Consider the following 21,416-nt stretch of genomic DNA (forward strand, 5'->3'; position numbering starts at 1 on the left):
CAAAAAACAAAACAAACAAAAACAACAACAATAAAACACAAGTCATACAGCCAGATAGTGACAGAGCTGGAAACCAGGCCTCTTAATTCCAGGCAAGGGCTATGTCTGCTCCACCACCATTCAAAGTTCTGGAACGGTGTTGCTATGAAAAACCAATAAGGATTTGGCTGGTCGAAGGGAGGTCTTGAGAGGTAGCTCCAGGCTATTCCCTTCCTATGTCCCATCTAAACTGTAGGCTCTTTTTTCTGTCTTTTTTTTTTCTTTTTTGAGACAGAGTCTTACTCTGTCACCCAGGCTGGACTGCAGTGGCACGATCTTGGCTCACGGCAAACTCCATCTCCCAGATTCAAGCGACTCTCCTCCCTCAGCCTCCTGAGTAGCTGGGATTATAGGCGTGCGCCACCATGCCCAGCTAGTTTTTGTATTTTTAGTAGAGATGGGGTTTCATCATGTTGGTCAGGCTGGTCTTGAACTCCTGACCTCATGATCTGCCCGCCTCGACCTCCCAAAGTGCTGGGATTTCAGGCATGAGCCACTGTGCCCAGCCTCCTTTTTCTGTCTTGAAGAGGGTTGGTTTGGCTTTAATGCTATGTAATTAATGGCTGCTTATGAGACAAGCGAGCCCTCGAAAGATCTGCCTACTCATCCAAGTCTTAACTGCACTTCTACCACGTGGCAGGTCCTGTGGGATACCAACGTAGTAGCAACCAAAAAGCTACCACGTTTCTTGCTCTAGAGGAGCTTGTAGTTTGCTAGGTAAGATAGTGTTACAAAGGGAAATTTTCTGGTACAAAAGAAGCTTGTGATCTGGATTGGGAGGTGGTGTCCAGAGAAGGCTTCTAAAAAGAAATGACATTTAAGCTGACACTGAAAGAAGTAAGAGAGGTATGTGTGTGTGTGTGTGTGTGTGTGTGTGTGAGAGAGAGAGAGAGAGAGAGACAGAGAAAGAATGTTCTAAGAGGTGGAAGAAGACAGAAGGCAGCATATTTTAAAACTAGTGTGGCTCCTTACTGGTAACTAAGTGATGCAAGATGAGGCTAAAGAACCTGGCATGGGCTGGGTCATGCAGAGACTTTTAAACTTCATTAAAGATATTCTTCTTCATTTTGAGGACAATGAAGGGTCACTGAATTGTTTTAACAAGGGGAAATGACAGTATCACACTTGGATTAAAAGACAATGGGTCAGATGGAAAGAAAAAAGTACAGTTATGGGTCCAATGGGCTGGTCCAGGCAAGAAATAATGGTGCTATGGACCAGGTCATAACCTTGGGGAAGGAGATAGTGTCCACAGAACACCTACCCTATGGCAGTGGACATACAGGGTGATGAAGAGGCGGAGGTCATAGATGAAGCTTGGGTTTCTACTTGAACAACTGGGTACATGACAGCATCACTTATTTAGACAGGGAAAGTTTTACCATCAGATAAGCATTCAGCTGGGGAAGGGTATTGAAGACTTTAGTATCCCTCTGCTAGCAATCCTCACCTGTGGATGGTTTTGCTCCCTGAGGACATTTGCCAATATTGAGACATTTTTGTTTGTCACCACAGGGAGGCTGCTGGAAACCACAGAGCTGGAACCTAATAGGTTCCAGACTGTCACCTAATAGGTTCCAGACTGTCACCTAATAGGGAGATGGCAGGAATGCTGCTTCACACTCTGCAATGCAAGGGACAACTATCTGGCCTCAAATGTTTAATAGTGCCAAGTTTGAGAAACTGCTGAAATGCAAAGCCTGGAGTGGAGTAACACACTAGGTATTTCCAATTATTTAAAACTTTAGTGGGAGTTCATGGGGCATAGTCCTCCCTAATTTGACAACCCTTTGGGACAGAAACTTGGGTAACTGTGTATGGAGAGGGACAGTATGAAAAGAGCGATCTGCTGGAGCTCAGTGAGGGACCATTTGGTCAGACAGGATACCAAGAAAGAACTTGTTTTTTGCAGGAGAATGGTAATACACCCCCTCCCTTCCTCCCTGATGTATTAGAGAATGAGTTCTAGGTTTGGCTCAATGTCTAGTACCACCCCAAGTCTATATCCAGCCAACATTCAAGATTCGGATGGCTTCACTGCACCTGTCTTTCCATGATAGAACTTGTTTCTACCTCAAGCTCATATATATATATATATAGTTTGTCTTTCTTTTGGTACTTGTTATTCACCATCTTGATTCATAGTTATTTGTAAATGTTCTCTCCGACAGCACTGTGGGTTCCTTGGGAGAAGACCACAAGTCTGCTGCATTTCAGCGCCCTCAAAACATCTGTCACATGGTAGGTGCTCAATATATACCCCAAAAGATGACCTGATCATGTACCAGGCTGCAATAGGGGATATTCTCTGTCCTTTCTGTCCCTGAGCTACAGCCCACCATGAAACCCCTGACAATGCTGAACCTATCCAAGAATCTGTCCCAGTTGTATAATCTCACCACTTTGTGAAATCCAGAAACCCTGAGGCATTTCCAAGCTTGCAAGCCAACTGCCAGACGAGGCTAATTTTCAAGTTATTAAATAAAACTACCGATTGCATAAATTCCAATTTAGGCAGAAATACATTCGATCAAAATTGAGTCCCACAAGAAATTTTCTCAGCAGAGTTTGAAAACAGGAGTTTAGAAAGAAAAATGCCACCATCTCATGATAGAAGGTATCCCATTACTGATGATTATGATTTTGAATTTAGTTGTCAGAAATATCTCTGAGAAAAAATATGTTGGTTTATTCAGCCCAAGAAAGGTTTAATTGGCTTCTGTCAGATTTTATATAAGTGCTACTTGCCAATGAACCCCATACGAATTTTTGCAGCTTTTGAATTTAACAGCTGATGGCTGAGTGTTTGGAGGCTGTAGGGATGTTGAAAGGAAGTCAAGAATAAGTTTCCTTCCACAGTTGTGCAAAGGCTTATCTAACCAGAATTTCCTTAAGCCTCACCAAACGATGGAAACAGATGGGGGTCGCAGGAATAAAGATGGAACACATTCCATTGCTTTAGATCCAGGCTCGTGTTATTCTCCCTACATTTTTCAGAGTGTCCAAAGTGGTGTCCCATTTGATTTTCTTTATTCATTCTGTATCCCCACCACCTATAACCGTGCACATACTTGGAACTCAGTACACGTTAGTTGAATGAATAAATGTTCCCACTGGGGAAACTCTACTCGTTCCCTCACCCCCGCAGCTCTTTGATGGGGACTACTGTGGACAAGTGCCCTTGAGATTCCTAAGCAGTAGTTGTGTAGGGTAGGGGATAGGGATGTCTCTCTTTTTTGGGTTACCCTCTGTCAGTGTGTGAGTTGGGGTCCCTATTATTTAAGTTTTTGTGAAATCATTCGTGCAAGTCACTGCTGAAAAGTCAGTCTAATACTCATCGTCAATATCACCACTGCTTCCTTGCCCCTGCTTTATTTTTATTTTTATTTTTATTTTTATTTTTATTTTTGAGATGGAGTTTCACTCTTGTTGCCCAGGCTGGAGTGCAATGGTGCGATCTTGGCTCACTGCAACCTCTGTCTCCCAGGTTCAAGTGATTCTCCTGCCTCAGCCTCCCAAGTAGCTGGGATTACAGGCCTGTGCCACCATGCCCAGCTAATTTTTTTGTATTTTTAGTAGAGACAGGGTTTCACTATGTTGGCTAGGCTGGTCTTGAACTCCTGACCTCAGGTGATCCACCCGCCTCCAGCCTCCCAAAGTGCTAGGACTATAAGCGTGAGCCACTGTGCCCGGCCAGCCCCTGCTTTCCATACTCATGTTAGACGCATACTTTCCCAGCCATTCTTACTGCTAGAAAAGACAGGTGACACTGTTCTGGAAAATTAGAAATAGAGAAAATAGGTGGGGAGGGTTCTTGGAAAGCTTCTGTTTATCTCATAAAAGGGACAAACATAGCTTTTACTCTAGACTTTTTTCTTCTGCTGGAATATGGATGTGATGCCTGGACCTGGGACAGCCATTTTGTGACCGAGGGAAAAGGTCTTGCCAGCCTGACGCTAGTAAGCTTTAGAGCCAATGCCAACAGCTGTCCACCTCCAGACTTCTCATATGAGAAAAATAAATTCCTATTTGTTTACTTCACTGCTTTTCAGTTTTTCTCTTACTTGCAGCCAAAAACAATCCTAATCCATATATGGTGTTTTCCTTTTATTTTTTCCTCACTACCCTTTGGTTCTCTATGGGATTAAAACATGAATAATGAGACTGAGCTGAGAGATAAATCCAAGGGATCAAACCATGCTCAGGAGCACCCCCTTCTCTACAACTAAGGTTTTTGTCTGGATCAAGCATTTCTGCCATCAGGATGCACACTCTCCTGAAAGATACCACATCTCTCATGCAAATATACTCTCATACCAACTCTAAGAATATCTTTAGACCTGCTTCTTCCCTTCTATCCTTAAGCTTGGGCCTGGCCTTATTAAGCCTCATTAATGATGAACCTCACTACGTGACTTTAGAGTTAATACTCAGTTTCCTCTTGACTTCACCTCCAGGCTGACCATATCTTCAAAACAGTCATGGTAGCACTCATGTCCAATCAGAGAAGGGGGATGGGCACAAGTAAGAATAATGACCACTGTCACCACTTATTGAAGGCTAACTGGATATTGTGCTCAGTATTTCACAAGTATTATTTTATTTAACTCTTCCAAAACATCTATGCCATAGATCTTATTGTTCTTAAACTCCATTTCCCAGAAACTCACACCAGAGTGTCAAAAAGAGAATTTGAAACCACCTTTGCCTGACGTCAAAGGCAGAGCTTCTAACTAATCACAAAGCTTATTATCCCATCAATAAGACTTATTGATCATTTCTTCACCCCTTCCCGCCACCACCCCTTCCCCTGCAGAGCAGGTGCCTCTTTGTAGGTGGGACAAAGAGCCTGCTTCATTTTGTCCAGCGTGAAGAGTGCCGATCGCTCTTCTCGTGTCAGGAGGTAATGAACACACTCCTTCCCTGCATCCTGATTTATCATGGAGGGGAGCCGACTGTCACGTGGGCATGCAATTAGACACAGCAAGATTTGCTAAGGCAAGCATTGCCTGTCCAAAGCATTAGGCCATAAAGAAAAAAACAAAACAAAACAAAAACAAACCATCTAAACAAAAAACATGAATTCTGCAATTTATCTCATGCAATAACAATGGAGCTAGAAGAACCCCTTGGAGAGAGAAAAGAGTCTCTTTTCCCTCATTGCTATTTTCCTGGCTTAAGTCATGAGCAATATAAAAATGGAGGTACAGTCAGCTGAGATTCTTTAGAATCGAATCTCAAGTGGTTGGTAGATATTTTATTTTATTTTATTTTTTCAGGGTAATCAGTGATTCCATGCAGGGGGCGTGGTCTCAGTGATTAAAGGCAAGAGAGATCACTGAGTGCTAAGGTCACCTTTAACAAAAACCAATGACTCACCACAGCCCGGCATTTTTCTCTTCAGGTCACAATTTCTTCTATCTAGACAAGGAGGAAAATCACTTTATGCTTGCTGTGGAAACGTATTGTGCTGGGAGTCCAGGTTTCTCTTGCTGGGAAAAATGTTTCTCAAATATGTTGTTTCTCCTTTTCTGACTCCAGGCAGCCCAGCTGGGTGTATGCTGTGGGTTTCCAAGGCTGTCTCTGGACACATCCATCCTCATCATTTGGTGGTGGGGGTGAGGGGGCAGTGGGAGGGATGCAGACTGTCAGGCCCAGGTCTTTTCCATACCTGGGATTCTGCCTGGTTTGCCCCCTTCTTCCGGTACCTGTCAGTTTACCTCTCAGCAGAGAACTTGACCCTGGGGATCTTCAAGCTCTAGTGTACCTAGGTACTAAAGCTTATTAACAATACCTCTATTACAGAGTTGTTGAAAGGATTAAACACCACCATAACAATGGCTGCCATTTAATGGTATTTACTCTATGCCAGGCTCTGTTCTAACAGCATTACCCACATTAACTCTTCTAATTCCCACATCTTTTGGACAGGGAAGCATTTTTAGGTGTATTCCATCTATTCTAAGATGCACCTTTTCTATCTGCATTTTAATGCCTCTGAAACTGGGACACATAATTGAAACAGGTGATAGTTTAATTTGTTGAGTTTTTGTTTTTAACAGCACAAGAAAATGGTGATGCATCTGGAAATGGAAGCTTCTTGGATTAGATAAAACGTGATGCACTTGACAGAGAGGAACTGAGAAGCCCAAGGTCACACAGTCTAGTAAATGGAGCATTGAGGTTCAAACCCACGGAGTTTGCTGACAAATCTGCTCTTTTACTCATTGGTTGATTGACTGAGACAGGGTCTCTCTGTGTCACCCTAGCTGAAGTATGGTGGCCCAATCACAGCTCACTGCAGCCTCAACCTCCTGTGCTCAAGAAATCCTCCTGCCTCAGCCTCCCAAGAAGTTGGGACCATAGGCATATGGGACCACCACACACACCTGGCTAGTTTTTGTTTGTTTGTTTTGTGGAGACCAGGTCTCACGATAGTGCCCAGACTGGTCTTGAACTCCTGGGCTCAAGTGATCCTCCTGCCTCGGCCTCCCAAAGTGTTAAGATTATAGGAGTGAACCACCGCGCCTGGCAGAATCTGCAACTTTAATCACGAAAAACTAGGATATGAGCAGGGCACCCAGAATGGTTCCTGGAAGTTTCAGGATCTTTCCAAAACAGGTATGCTTCTTTTCTCACTGGGTTTTTAATGACAACGAGGTGGAAAGTTCAGGCACCAAGAGACAGAGCTTGTATAGAGGATTGCAAACCTTTATATTTTTTTTTGCCAAATGCTACTTCTGAGTTCTCAGTCTGGAACATAAAGCGGGATGTTTTAAGCACCTCTCTTTTTTTTAGCCTTTTCCAAGGCAGAAATCGTGGGTCTGTGGTAATCCTATACACAATCTGCTTCTCCCCTCCCCCATGTCTGATCCTATCAGACTTCTGCTTCCTTGGGAAACAAAGGGAAAAGGGACTCCCTAAGTAGATTAGGGAGCCCAGCATAAGGACAAGCTAGACAGTTTCTTTAACAAAAGACTTTCAAATAGAGGATTTGCATATGTTACTTATTAAAAAAAAAAAAAAGATCCTGTACAAGGCAGTTGCCAATTTAACGTTATACTGGCAGGATATAGCAACTTCCAACACCGTGAGAAAGGAAAACGACCAGGTTCAGAGGGTTTCAAGACCCTTTTGAGTCTTTTTCCAGCAGGCATTCATTATACAAGCATGAGGGGGACTCTTAATGTTACCACGCAGCCAGTGTGGCCATACCTTCCTCCCAGAGATGCCACTCCTCATATCCCTCCTCATTGGACACTGACTGGGCTGCCTGGCATTTTGTGATTCTATTTTTAGGTGTCATTCCCTTTCCTCCTCCAAACAAACCTGGAAGTTATTTGAAGCCAATGATTGTGTCTTACACATTAATTTTGTAGCCCGGTCACACTGAACAGAACAATCATTTATCACAGCTTGATAGGATGGTGAGATAGAGAGGGCCGGGCTTGTGCTCAGAGCCAGACAGATCCAAATTCAAATCCCAGTTCCATTCCTTGCCCATTGGGTGTCCTTAGGTAAGGCACCTGTCTTCTCTGAGCCTCAGTGTTGCCCTCTTATGAGGAGGTAACAGTTCATAGCTTGAAGGCTTATAGAAAGTTCTGAAAATATCACACTTAATCTTTTTTAGCTCGAAACGTGGCACATGTAGCATGCATACTCAATACATGCCAACTATCATTATCATCATCATCATCATGACTGCAATTACTGTTTGTTTGATTTACCTCAGACACCAATCCTGATCTCTACATGTTTGCTTGTGGCTTGTCACTTTTCAGTAACCCTAGATTAGGTTAATCATTGCTTTACTATAGCTCTAAAACCTTGAAATTCCTGAAGGCATGATCTTTTGAATGTGAGCTAGGGACCCCCTGGGGTCTTCATTATTTCCTAGAAAGTAGAGAGGGGTGCAGAAAGATTTCAATGAGGCTTTTGGGCTGGAAGTCTTGGTCTATCCAACAGTTCCCCAGAAGACTTGACCTCCCTGAGTCCCACTACCCTCCTCCCAAGAAAGAGATGATCATTTCAAGTTCTTCATCTTCCTCCACTCTCTACATCTCTCTGTATATGCCAGGATGAAAAACTCTATTGCATTTATTTGAGTACACGGCTTGTTTCATCCCCAAATCCAACATACAGACACACACACACACACACACACACACACACACACACACATCTAAATTAGCTATCCCTTTTTGCTCCCACAACACCCTCTGATACTTCCTCAACACATCATTAATCAACCTGCATTATAACAATGTTTCTTATATCTTTTATTCCCAGTCCCAAGCATACACACTATAGATTGTGAGATTCAAAGGCAAGTCTCATTTTTAACTAGAGCAAGTGTTTAGCACCTAACGGGGGTTCAATAAATCTTTACTAAATAAATGAAATGACAATATAACTAAAACCTAACGTGTGCTTCCGATATGTCAGAACTGTGCTCGTAGCTTTTGGCATACATTAACTCATTTAATGCTCACAGAAATCCCATGAGGAAACTATGATATCCCCATTTTGCAGATGGCAACACTGAAGCTGAGAAGTTCTGCAACTTGCCCAAGGCCACAGGGCCGCTAAGAGGCAGATCCAAACCCAGGGTGATTCTGTCTGCTGCTCCTGCTTTGATGCTCACCCTTGCTATTGAAGCATCCATTTCCTTCTTCATTTTATCCCTCATTCATTCCCCTACTGCTATACTGGGAAGTTCAGTCCCAGCGGGGTTTACTCGGGATCGAACATCCTTCTGTGTAGTATTTTGAGATGAAAGGAGATAGAAAAAGGCTGTATCATGCAGAGTGGTCTCGCTAAGAGGGCTGAGTAATGAGGGGTACACAGAGACAGGTTAAGCTTTAGAGAAGAGCAGCTCGGGAATACCACATGGAGAGCACTGGTGATTTTTTTTTTTTTTTTTTGAAATGGAGTCTGGCACTGTCGCCCAGGCTGGAGTGCAGTGGTGCGATCTTGGCTAACTGAAAGCTCCGTCTTCTGGGTTCAAGCAATTCTTCTGCCTCAGCCTCCCGAGTAGCTGGTATTACAGGCACATGCCACCACACCCGGCTAATTTTTTTATTTTTAGTAGAGATGGGGTTTCACTATGTTGGCCAGGCTGGTCTCAAACTCCTGACCTCATGATCCACCTGCCCCAGCCTCCCAAAGTACTGGGATTACAGGTGTGAGCCACCGCGTCTGGCCACTGGTGAGTTTTAAGCTCTCCTTCATGGACTGACCACCTGCCAGGCCCTCCTTCCTGGGGCATGACTGTGAGCCACAAGTGTGCCCTGTGGATGCACCAGAGTGGACCAGCATTGCTGACCTTGGCCAGTCCACGCAAAGTGGGGTTTGAGGGTACAGTAACAAATGCACATTTAGAGTTGTGCTTACCCAGTTATGATCATTTAAAAACAGGAACCATGACTCCAGTCATTCAGTACATATAGATTTTTCTTTGCTTTTCAAATCAACAACACTGTTCCATGTCCCATAAACACATTATCCAGCGCTAACATCACAGTGGACAATTTTCATAGCTTATTCCATTTAGTCCTCACACTGCTTCTGCCTAGTTGATGTTCCTGTTCTAATTTCATAGACACGAGGAAATAAAGCCTCAGAGACACTAAGCAATTAACCTGTCTAAAGTCACACAGCTGGTGCGTGGCAAACCTAGCCTTCAAACCCCCAAAATTGACCCTCTACAGCCTCTTCATAGAGAGAGGGGATGTGCCTGTTCCCCGAGACCCACAGATCTCTGAGAGTAAGTTTCTGCGGATGGCAAACCTACAATTCATCTTAATTTTTTTCTGATGTTCTACAGTGTCACTGCTGATTTATTCCATCATTTTGGAATTACTGGCTAATAGGACGGCCCAGCTCACCGCTCTGGTTCGCGTTTTCATTCTTTAAGACAAACCAACCATTGACCGCAACAGGGATGTGTCTCGACAATTTAATTACACCATGACTCTCCTCTCTCCCCCCTCTCCCTTGTTGGTATCGAGGCTGATTCCTATTTCACTTGCTCTGAAAAACATGATTGGTTTCGGCAGAGAGGGAAGACTTACCTGCGTTAGGTTCTCCGAGGCATAAAAGGGCCGGACAGCCCCCGCGTTGGGGGAATTCTGAAGCTTTTTGGTGGTTGGAAACTTGGTCATCTTAAAAATCGTTCAGGCTTTAGCCTGTGCCTCCAAGGCAAGGGTTTTTCCAGAATCTTCTACTTCAGCAGCCACTGGTATGAGAGGTTCCAGCAACTTCTCCGTGATCCCCAGGTCCCAATTACACGAATTCCAAAACAGTTTCCATCTGAGAAGTAATGAGAAAGCACCTGGGTCTCCCACAGACGGGATAAGGAAGTCCGGTTAGAGCAGAATAAGGCGAGCCTGGGATTACTTTTTGAAAGATGATAAACTTCTGTAAGCTTTCTTGTCTTCGGAAGGGGTATCTTTCTCTTCTATAAGCAAAATAAATATGAACTAAAAAAAATAAAATTCCAGCGACAAAATGTGAGGGAGAGTCCCATGGAGAGGTTCCCAGATCCCCATCCTCCAAGAGCACCTGAGAACTAAGGCGGCCTTAAAGAGGGGCTTATCGCTCTGTGAGGAAGGTAGGCAACTGCTAATCCCCGCGGGGGGCGGGGGAGAAACACGCGGTTGCTTGGCAACGGGACGCCGAAGAGAGCTTCCTCATTGGCTGGAATTGGTGGGGGCGGGGTCGTGGGGGGTCGTGAACTCTCCCAGGTTGCTGGGACGCCTCCGGCTCTGAGCTGCCGGATGCCGCCGGAGCCAGCCGCATTCTCTAGCCCAACAGGTTTCTCTTTTCAGGCCTGAGGACCATACGCTTTCTCTCTAACTACAAGCGATTCCTTCCCTTCAAACTCTGCTCTGTCCTACTGCTAACCCACTAGTGATTTTTTGTGCCGTGGGTTGGGTGGCCTGTAGTCCTGCAATTCTTAGCCCTAGATGCCTATTTCTCCCGTTTTTCCACCTGACAAACTCCTGCTCATCCTTCAGAGCCCCTTCATCTTATAAAACGAAATACTGGTATTTCGGCCGGGCATGGTGGCTCACGCCTGTAATCCCAGCACTTTGGGAGTCCGAGGCAGGCGGATCACCTGAGGCCAGGTATTGGAGACCAGCCTGGGCAACATGGCGAAACCCCGTCTCTACTAAAAATACACAAAAATTAGCCGGGTGTGGTGGTGTGCGCCTGTAATCCCAACTACTCGGGAGGCTGAGGCAGGAGAGTCGCTTGAACCCAGGAGGCGGAGGTTGCAGTGAGCCGAAATCGCGCCATTGCACTCCAGCCTGGTCAACAAGAGCGAAACTCCATCTCAAACAACCACCACCACCACCACAACAACAAAAGAGACTCGACTTCAAGAATCTCATGATGCGTATTGTGTATGTTTGGGATGGAGAACAAAGGATAAGAAATACTGTTATAAAGCAGGGTGATTTATCATAGGGTATTATCATAGTAGGGTAGTATCATAGGGTAATGTGGGAGCAAAGAAAAGGGACGGCTATATATAGATATATGCACATGCATATACATATACACATATATATGAATATACCTATATACACATGTATATATGTGTGTATGTATGTATTTGTATGTGGAGGCATGTGTGCCTATGACATTTATTAAGGGCTTAGGATGTGCTAGACACTGTTCTAAGTGTTTTACACATATTGACTCAATTCATACAGCACCTCTTTAAAGAAGGTGTTTTATTACCCCATTTTACAGACTAAGCAACTGAGGCACAGAGACATTAAATGACACGTTTCAAGTCGCACAAGTGCTGCAGCTGAGATTCAAAGCCAGGGTGGTTTGAGTCTAAAGACCAAGCTTTTAAGCATTTAGATGCCTAACTTTGCTGAGTTTGGCTTCTATGTCTTTAAAATGGGGCTAATAGCTTTGCCACAGGTTGTTAAGAATTGAAGTGGATAATGCATATGAAGGCTGAGCCCATGGGGCGTCCTAGCTAAGTGGTACTATTATTATTCCCTGACATCACGTCCCTGGGAAGAATTAGGCATTCTCACCGTGCTGAGTTCATCTCACAGCAGATGTTAATACTAACTGATATTTATTGATCACTCGCTCTGTACTTGGTACTATACTAAGCACTTCGAATACATTAATTCATTTAATCCTTCCAATAACCCTATGGGGTAGGTTCCCAGCCTGCAGCAGATTTATTTCACATATTTGGATTTGAATGTCTTAGCCTTGGCATTGTTTCACACTGGATCGATCTGATTCATGTTTTATCCCTCAACCTTGAGCTGCTGGGGATTAGGATATCATTATGGCCTCATTCTCTGTTTCTTTCTTTTTTTTTTCTTGAGGTGGAGTCTTGCTGTGTTGCCCAGTCTGGAGCGCAGTGGTGTGATCTTGACTCACTGCAACCTTCGCCTCCTGGGTTCAAGCAATTCTCCTGCCTCACCCTCCTGAGTAGCTGGGATTACAGGGGCGCACCACCAGGCAGACCCAGCTAATTTTTGTATTTTTAGTAGAGATGGGGTTTCACCATGTTGGCCAAGCTGGTCTCAAACTCCTGACCTCAAGTGATCTGCCCACCTCAGCCTCCCATGCCTGGGATTGCAGGCATGAGCCACAGCACCCAGCTTGTCTTCTCTGTAGAAGGTATCTACTGCAAGATGATACTCTACAGAATGCAAAATTCCTAGCCATGTAGCTCTAGATACTGATGCCTGAAAGTCATTATTTTCTCACCATCACCTAAAGACTAACCCTGACCTTCCCTTTCACAGGAAGTTTTGGTTCTCCTGCTTCCTTTGTGGGCAGCATTAAGCAATCAGCAGACACCTTCAGAATGAAGCAGATAAAGGAATCACGTTTGGGAGATAGGGCTAGGGATGAGGGGATGAGAAAATAAGACAGGATGGGAAACGTTCAGCCCTGAGCAGAACAGACAAAAGCTGTCTTCATATGGTTTTGTAGAACAGCTTGGCAAAGAGGAGTTCAACTAGTTTTGTATTAGCTCAAAGAATAGGAGGAGGGTTTGTGTTCAATAAGAAGAAATGTGTACACAGCAGAACATAATTTTAAAAGGTGTGACCTCTGGAGTCCAACTGACTTAGCCACTGAGCACTTTCAATGATAATAATTCTCATAGGACTGTGATGAAAACCAAATGGGATAACTCGTGTATATAAATAAATATATGCATAATAATATTTATTATAAACAATAATAAACATTGGCTCTTACTTCTTTTGTTGTTGTTAAAATACTCACCTGTCAGAGCCATGTGAGAACTGTAAATAAGAAGGGCTCTAGAACTGAAAAGACCTGCATTCAATTCCTGGCTCTGCCATTTACTGCCAATAAGACCTAAGTCAAGTTCACTTCTCCAAGCTTCAATTTGGTCATGTGTGTAAAACTCATGTGTAGTGAATGGTTATGCCCATTTTATACCTGTTACTGGGAGGATGAAGCAAAATAATAAATTTCCCTTCTCTGTCTAAAAAGGGGTATATTCCTTAGAGAGGGGATGAACTCTCCAGCACTGGAGGTATTCAACTAAATGTTATATGGCTTCTTGGATTTTGATCGCTTGGGGGTGTTAGGCCAGATGACATTTAAGCCTCTTTCCAAACAGAGATTGACATATGGAGTAGTTGAGCAGCTAGTTGAACCAGAGTCTAAATCCCAATTCAGCCACTTAGCAGCTGTATGACTTTAACTTGTCTGCTCGAAGCTTTGGTGTTCTCATTATAGAATGGAGATAATAGTACATTCATGAAAAAGATTTCATGTACATAAAACATTTAGTATAGTTGGCACATAATAAATCCTCAATAAATGTTAGCTTTTAAAATCGTATGAACAAAAATATTTTCTGGAATGATTTAGTGCTTTGGGGGGCCACCTAGAGTTAATAAGAAAAGCTCTTTGGTCTTATGGCATCCCCCAATTTAGCTCTAGCTGGGTGGAGAAGAATCTCTCTCTTTCTCTCTTCCTTTCTTTCTCTCTTCCTCTCTCTCTCTCTCTCTCTCTCTCTCACACACACACACACACACACACACACACACACAAAATGAAACAGTATACAAGGTGTTAATTGGGATCCTCCAAGAAGATGCCAGAATGAGATTGGATGTGTTAGGGATTTATTGAGGAAAATGGTTGCAAAGGATCAAGGGGAAGGAAGGAGTATACAAGGAGAGTCTGTTGAAGAGGAGAAGAAAGGACTGAGTGGGAAAAGCCAGCACTGAGACAGTTCTGAGAAAGTCTCAGCCAGGCTGACAGGGAGACCGTGAACCAAAGTTGCCCAATAGATGAATCTCCCATGGGGCAGGAAAGTCCTGGTTCTAGGACCCCTATTCTGCTCACTGATTAACTAGGAACAGCTGGGCATGGGATGTACACAGTAGATTCAAAGATGCAGCATCTGTCAATCAACTATGTTCCCTGCAGCATTCTCTTGGTGAGACATCTGAGCCAGAGACATCCATGGTCCTTCCAGGTTATCTTTTATGCTGCACAGATTCACTTTAGAATGCATGTCCAAGGAACAATCCCTCCCTCCTGGCTCCTGCCGGCATCCTTTCCTGACAGGAAACTTAGACAAAGGAAATTCATGGGACAAACTATAGCCTCCATCACTGCAACTGGCATTGGGGCTGAAATTGGTGTTTGTTCTTTTCCTCCTTCATTATACATTCTAAATCCCCCCTCACCCTTAGCTTGGTCCTGTCAACTTAGGTAGTGGAGTGACCAAAATCTTTATTCCTGAGAATTCTGTTTAAGTAAATCTACTCTCCTTATTGTCTCAGGGTTGCTGCATGTATCTACTCCTACTTAAAACTGATCAAGAGAGTACTCACTAGGAGGCACCCAAGTGGATCACTCAGGTTCCATATGTATTCCTTCCTGCCTCTATCTGTATAATCACTGATCGGAGTCAATTGTCCTTGCCAAAATTGTGACTCCTCACCTACTGGTTCCTGGACATAGGAGTTCAAAATGTCTGGTGGCAACTATAGCTAAGAGTTAGTACAAATCCATGCCATGTCCCCTGGCAAGTGTCCCCACTTTGGGAACCTGGACCTCTCATCCTGCAGAGCCCAGAACTGCAGAAATGGAAAGGACGCATTCCCTCAGTGGCTCATTGGGCATGAGGGCAGTGGGACCGCTCCTGGTTCCATTTATTGGTTCCTGGATCTCTGGGGTTCCTGAATCTTGGTTCCCATTGGAAACACAACATTGTATAGAAGTCTGATTTGATGCGTATGCTTCAAACTACAGGATAGACTATTCTTGCTTCAATAGACTGATCCAGAACTCTGTGATGCCAGCTGCTTCTGGGTAGTGTGGTATGTGATACTGCTGGATCCCATGACCACTGTGAAGGAGGTTTCTAGTGTTTAGAGTTTCCATGGGTGTAGAGGGGCAGCGATGGTGGCAGACAGTGTCAGAACCCAGCTCATGCTCCCTTGACACTCACAGTTCCTAAGGACAACCCCTTGTTCCCATTTTGCCTGAGACCTTCTTCTGGCTACAGCAGAAGTTTCCAAAGTTTTGTGTCTCTTGGCACCCTTTACTTCCCAGTAATTTTTTTCACATCCCCTCTAAGCCAAAAGAAAACTTATTGAGAATCCCATTTATGAAGTCATTAGGTCTGCACAGCTTAGTATTTATATCCTAATCATGTGAATAATAATACATACAAATGGAAAGAAAATAGTATTTGTATTTGATTCTTCCATTTTTAGCATATGTGCTGCTGAAGTGAGCACAGTATTTGCTTCTTAAATAGCCGCCACTATTTACCAATGGGGCACGTGCACCTGGTGGGCACTGCACAGCTTCTCAGACCTTGGAATCAGTTTGGACGCCATCACCTTCATTTTCTGCAGTACATTAATTTTTGTGCAGTTCTCACTTTTTTAGCACAGCAACTGCCCCAAATCCGGCTTTCTCAAAGATATTTCATGCAGAGAATATCGTGAAATCTACTGTTGAAACTGAGTGTATCAGTCAGCTCAGGCTGTCGTAACAAAGCACTCCAGACTGGGAGGCTTACACAATGGGCATTTATTGTCTCACGGTTTCGAGGCAGAAGTTTGGGATAAGGTATCGGCAGGTCTGGTTCCTTCTCAGGCCTCTCTCCTTGGCTTGCCGAAGGCTGCCTTCTCCCTGCGTCTTCACATGGTCTTTCCTCTGCACCCATCTGTGTCCAAATCTCTTCTTCTAAGGACTCCAGTCCTGATCAAGAGAGTACTTACCAGAAGGCACCCAAGTGGATCACTCAGGTTCCATATGTATTCCTTCCTGCTCCTATCTGTGGAATCACTGATCAGGGTCAATTTTCCTTGCCAAAATTGTGACTCCTCTTCTCGCCTGCTGGTTCCTGGACACTAGGGGTTCAAAGTGTCTGGTGGCAACTGTAGCTAAGAGTTAATACAATCCTTGCTATGTCCCCTGGCAAGAGTGTCCCCACTTTGGGAACCCAGACCTCTCACCCTGCAGAGCCCAGATGAGGGCCCACCCTCATGACCTCATTGTAACTTCATGACATCTGTAAAGACCCTGTCTCCAAATAAGGCCACCTTCTGAGGTCCTAGGGGTTAGAACTTCAACATGTTAATCTTAGAGGGGCACAGTTTAGCCCACAACACTTAGCTATGTTCCATATGGCGTTCAATAGATGTTGCCCTGTTTCCCTCAAAAATTAAAAATACCTGTGGCCTCTTCTGTGAATTTGCTGTGGCACTCTGGGGCACCTTGGTACACAGTTTGGGAACCACGGGGCTATAGGAATGCATTCTGCCTTTGAGCAGAGCAGGCTAGAAGCTCAAGAAGTTAACATCCATGAGAATAGCCATAAAGCAACGACTAATGGGAGTTTGTGGATACAAACTCTGCCTCCTCACCCCTCGGGTAGGACAACTCTGGAGTCTGCTCGACACTGCCCCAGTGGTCCCCTGCAGGACTGACTTGTAGGAAATGCCACTGCATACGGTCATTGGCTCCTCCACCCAAATACCCCACATTGGCTTTCTTCCTTTTCTTGTCTCATTTCCCCACTCCTCTTCTGGTACTTCCGGGATGGCCTCCCAAGAAGCGACTTACATCCAAGCTACTTCCCTGGGTCTGCTCCTACGGAACCCAACCCAGGTTAGTGTTGACTGAAATAATCCAGGGAGGTCACACTTGAGTGAGGCTCTGGCACTGAACCAGAGCTTGCTGTCCGGGCACCTGAATTATTTCCTCTCACCCTCCTTTGATCACCTCGTCCCATAATCTCCTTCTTATCATTGCTCTCAAGTTTATCATAAAGAGTTTCTTGATATTCTCCACCTCTCTTAAACACTGAGAGGCCAGCGTATTTTCAGATACGTAAATACATCCCCCAACAGTGAAATATTTGACAACCGAGATAGGAAGTGATTGTTTAATGCTTAATTCCTGGTTGATTTATGCAAAATATAAACTGAAGGACAGGAAACGACAGGCATTCTCTCTTCCCAATTTGCCAGAAAGAAAAGCATCCGAAGAAATTAAAAATAGACATATCAAGTAGAAGAAAAATTTTGGAATGTGTCAGACGCCAGCTGGGGTAGCTGAAGAGAAAGCTTGAAATCTGGTAAACACTTGAATTTCAGTCAGTAATACATATGTTTGGCATTAAAAATCTATTGGAAAAGTCATCATTTTTGGAATACCTTTAATATGCTTTTTTGTATGTGTTGCACCTAGCACCCAGAAAACTCCTTCTGGGTATTTTTACTGAAATGTCAGCACTGGATTTACAAATTATGGGGCCCAGGGCAAGAGCAAACCTTGGGGCTCCCTAGACACCTGGTAGCTGGCAATCTATTGAAGAACTGCTTCCAGGTTGAAATACCACTGGATAATGTATATTTGTACCACCTCATGGATTCCTGTCCTTGGTTAGATTAAAGAATTACCGCATGCTACAGTGCCCCTTGTGGGGTCTCTGGGCCCACATCCCATTCCTACTCCGTCCTCCAAACCACAGCCCCAGGCGAGAGAGGAATTTGGATCTTTGAGAACGAAGAGAAGAAAATGTAACGCTAACCTGCCTCTACTCTCCTTTCGTTTTTACTTTGCTATGCCTGGTGTATTAGTCAGTTCTCACACTGCTAGAAATACCTGAGACTGGGTCACTTATGTTTAAAAAAAAAAAAGAAGAGGTTTGTTTAATTGGCTCACAGTTCTGCAGGCTGTACAGGAAGCCTGGCAACATCTGCTTCTGGGGAGGCCTCAGGAAGCTTTTACTCATGGTGGAAGGCAAAGTGGGAGCAGGTGTCTTACGTGGTGGGAGGACTGGGGCGGGGGTGCTGCCACATACCTTTAAACAACCAGGTCTCGTGGGAACTCACTATTGCGATGACAGCACCAAGAAGGGATGGTGTTAAGCCACAAGAAACCGCCCCCATGATCCACTCACCTCCCACCAGGCCCCACCTCCAACACTGGGGATTCTAATTCTACAGGAGATGTGGGTGGGGACACAGATCCAGCTCGCCCAGTAGCAGAGGAAGAAGTGTGGTCCAGGAATGTTCTTAGCAAACATGGAGTCCTACTGGAGTCCTAGGATGGGGTCCAAGCTACCTCCATGAGTAATGTTTTCCATTTTTATATGTTTCAAGCCGCAGTGTCCTGGGAGGAAGGCCAGATTGGATTTATGGAACTATTAATCCCATGTAGACATTGAAGTAAGCTCTGGCATGTAGTAATTTGTTAGTGGTGGAGGTTGTCCAAGAACCTGTTTTTTCAATTCCAAACTTAGTGATTTATTTCAGCACTCTGTCACACTGTCTTAATGTTCTTTTACTTAAAGGTGTGTGTGTCTCTGTGTGTGTGTGTGTTTTGTTCAGCAGAACAGCCTGAGGTTACTTCTGCAAGTAACCAAGAAACAAAGACAATTGGGATTTCCAAGCCATCTGGAAGACGATCTACAGCTTTCTGGAGGAAGTCTTGACTTCAACATCCAAAGAAGACACCTCAAGCCCCAGTCCCAGGTCGGAAGGTACCTCCCTCCAAGTATTCCCATGAATTTCCAAGTAGCTCACAATTTCCTGTTCAGTGTACCTTCTAGCCAGTTTCCTAACTGCATACGTAGAATGATATCACTCTGAAAAGGTATGTTCGAGTCTTCAGCCCCAGTGTCTGTGCCTGTGACCTTATTTGGAAATAGGATTTTTGCAGATGATCAAGTTAAGATGAGGTTATCTTGGATTAAGATGGGCCCTAGCCCAGTGACTTATGTCTTTATAAGGAGAGGGAAATTTAGGTCTAGAGACAGGAGACACACAAGGAGAATGCCAGGTGATGATGGAGGCAGAGATTGGACTGATACATCTACAAGCCAACAAACTAACAAACAAAACAATGCCAACAAAAAACAGTAACAGGCCGGGCACAGTGGCTCACTCCTGTAATCCCAGCACTTTGGGAGGCCGAGGCGAGCGGATCACTTGAGGTCGGGAGTTCGAGACTAGCCTCACCAACATGGTGAAACTCCATCTCTACTAAAAATACAAAAGTTAGCTGGACATGGTGGTGTGTGCCTGTAGTCCCAGCTACTCAGTAGGCTGAGGTGGGAGTAATCACCTGAAGCCGGGAGGTGGAGGTTGCAGTGAACCGAGATTGTACCACTGCACTCCAGCCTGGCGACAGAGCGAGACTCTGTCTCAAAAACAAAACAACCAAACAAACAAATAAACAAAAATCCAGTAACAAAAGCCCACTAAAGATTGCCAACAAATATCAGAAGCTAAGAATAGGCAAGAAGAATCCTTCTCTAGAACCCTCAGAGAGAGAGTACAGCTCTAGTGATGTCTTGATTTTGGATTACTAGCTCGAGAACCAAGACAAGAAATGTCTGTTGTTTTAATCCACATAGTTTGTGCCAATTTGTTACAACAGCCCCAAGAAACGAATACACCACTCCTCTTGGCTGCAGCTTCATTCCCCTCTCCACCCCAATTTATTTATGCCCTCAAAATGCTATTTTCCAAAGGTGGTGTATAGTGGGATTTTACTGGAGGTTTGGGATAACAGAGGAGAACTGCAGCACAGCTCTGCATAGTCAGTAACTTAAAATTAGATATTAGGCATCACTGACTTTTCAGTTACGTAAAAATAAAGTTCCTGGAGGATTCTAACACGCAGGTAAGGGTAAGGACCTTCGTCAGACATGCTGTTTGTAAGCTGCTTTTTCACATAAGATATAAACACCTTCCATTTCTATAGATGTATGTTACATGTGGCTCTTAAATGAGTGCTTGCTAAAATGGATTCTAGTTTACAACTGTCTGACAGCTTGTTCAACTGGCTCCTTATTACTGGACAGGAAATAGTCTTTTTTAAATTTTATTTTATTTTACTTTAAGTTCTGGGGTACACGTACAGATCTTGCAGGATTGTTACATAGGTATACATGTGCCATGGTGGTCTGCTGCCTCCATCCCCCTGTCACTTACATTAGGTATTTCTCCTAATGTTATCCCTCCCCAGTCTCCCTACCCCCTGCTATCCCTCCCCTAGCCCTCCACCCCCTATCAGACCCCAGTGTATGATGTTCCCCTTCCTATGTCCATGTGTTCTCATTGTTCAATACTCACTTATGAGTGAGAACATGTGTTTGATTTTCTATTCTTGTGTCAGTTTGCTGAGAATGATGGTTTCCAGATTCATCCATGTCCCTACAAAGGACATGAACTCATCCTTTTTTATGGCTACATAGTATTCCATGGTGTCTATGTGCCACATTTTCTTCATCCAGTCTATCTTTGATGGGCATTTGGGTTGGTTCCAAGTCTTTGCTACTGTAAACAGTGTTGCAATGAACATACGTGTACATGTGTCTTTATAATAGATCGATTTATAATCCTTTGGGTATATATCCATTAATGGGATTGCTGGGTCAAATGGTATTTCTATTTCTAGGTCCTTGAAGAATTGCCACACCATCTTCCACAATGGTTGAACTAATTTATACTCCCACCCACAGTTTAAAAGCATTCCTATTTCTCCACATCCTCTCCAACATCTGTTGTCTCCAGATTTTTTAATGATCACCATTCTAACTGGCGTGAGATGGTATCTCAATGTGGCTTTGATTGGCATTTCTCTAATGACCAGTGATGATGAGCATTTTTTCATATGTTTCTTGGCCACATAAATGTCTTCTTTTGAAACATGTTCATATCTTTTGCCCAGTTTTTGATGGGGTTGTTTGCTTTTTCTTGTATATTTGTTTTTGTTATTTGTAGATTCTGAAAATTAGCCCTTTGTCAGATAAGTAGCTTGCAAAAATTTTTTCCCCATTCTGTTGGTTGCCAGTTCAGTCTAATGATTGT

The 21,416-nt window shown here is 44.0% G+C and overlaps 1 protein-coding gene across 1 annotated transcript in view; it reads right to left on the reverse strand.

Annotated features, from left to right (window-relative positions):
- Nucleotides 1-10,579, reverse strand: part of CCDC60 (coiled-coil domain containing 60) — a 210,735-nt gene extending 200,156 nt beyond the window's left edge. The window contains exon 1 of the mRNA XM_021675492.2: nucleotides 10,113-10,579. Coding sequence (XP_021531167.2) covers nucleotides 10,113-10,202 — 90 coding nt within the window. The 5' untranslated portion in view covers nucleotides 10,203-10,579. The remainder of the gene's footprint in view (nucleotides 1-10,112) is intronic.
- Nucleotides 10,580-21,416: the final 10,837 nt, after the last annotated feature.

The sequence above is a fragment of the Aotus nancymaae genome, unplaced genomic scaffold, assembly GCF_030222135.1.
Source record: "Aotus nancymaae isolate 86718 unplaced genomic scaffold, 86718_ANA_hifiasm-v0.15.2.pri h1tg000021l, whole genome shotgun sequence".
NCBI classification, from domain to species: domain Eukaryota; kingdom Metazoa; phylum Chordata; class Mammalia; order Primates; family Aotidae; genus Aotus; species Aotus nancymaae.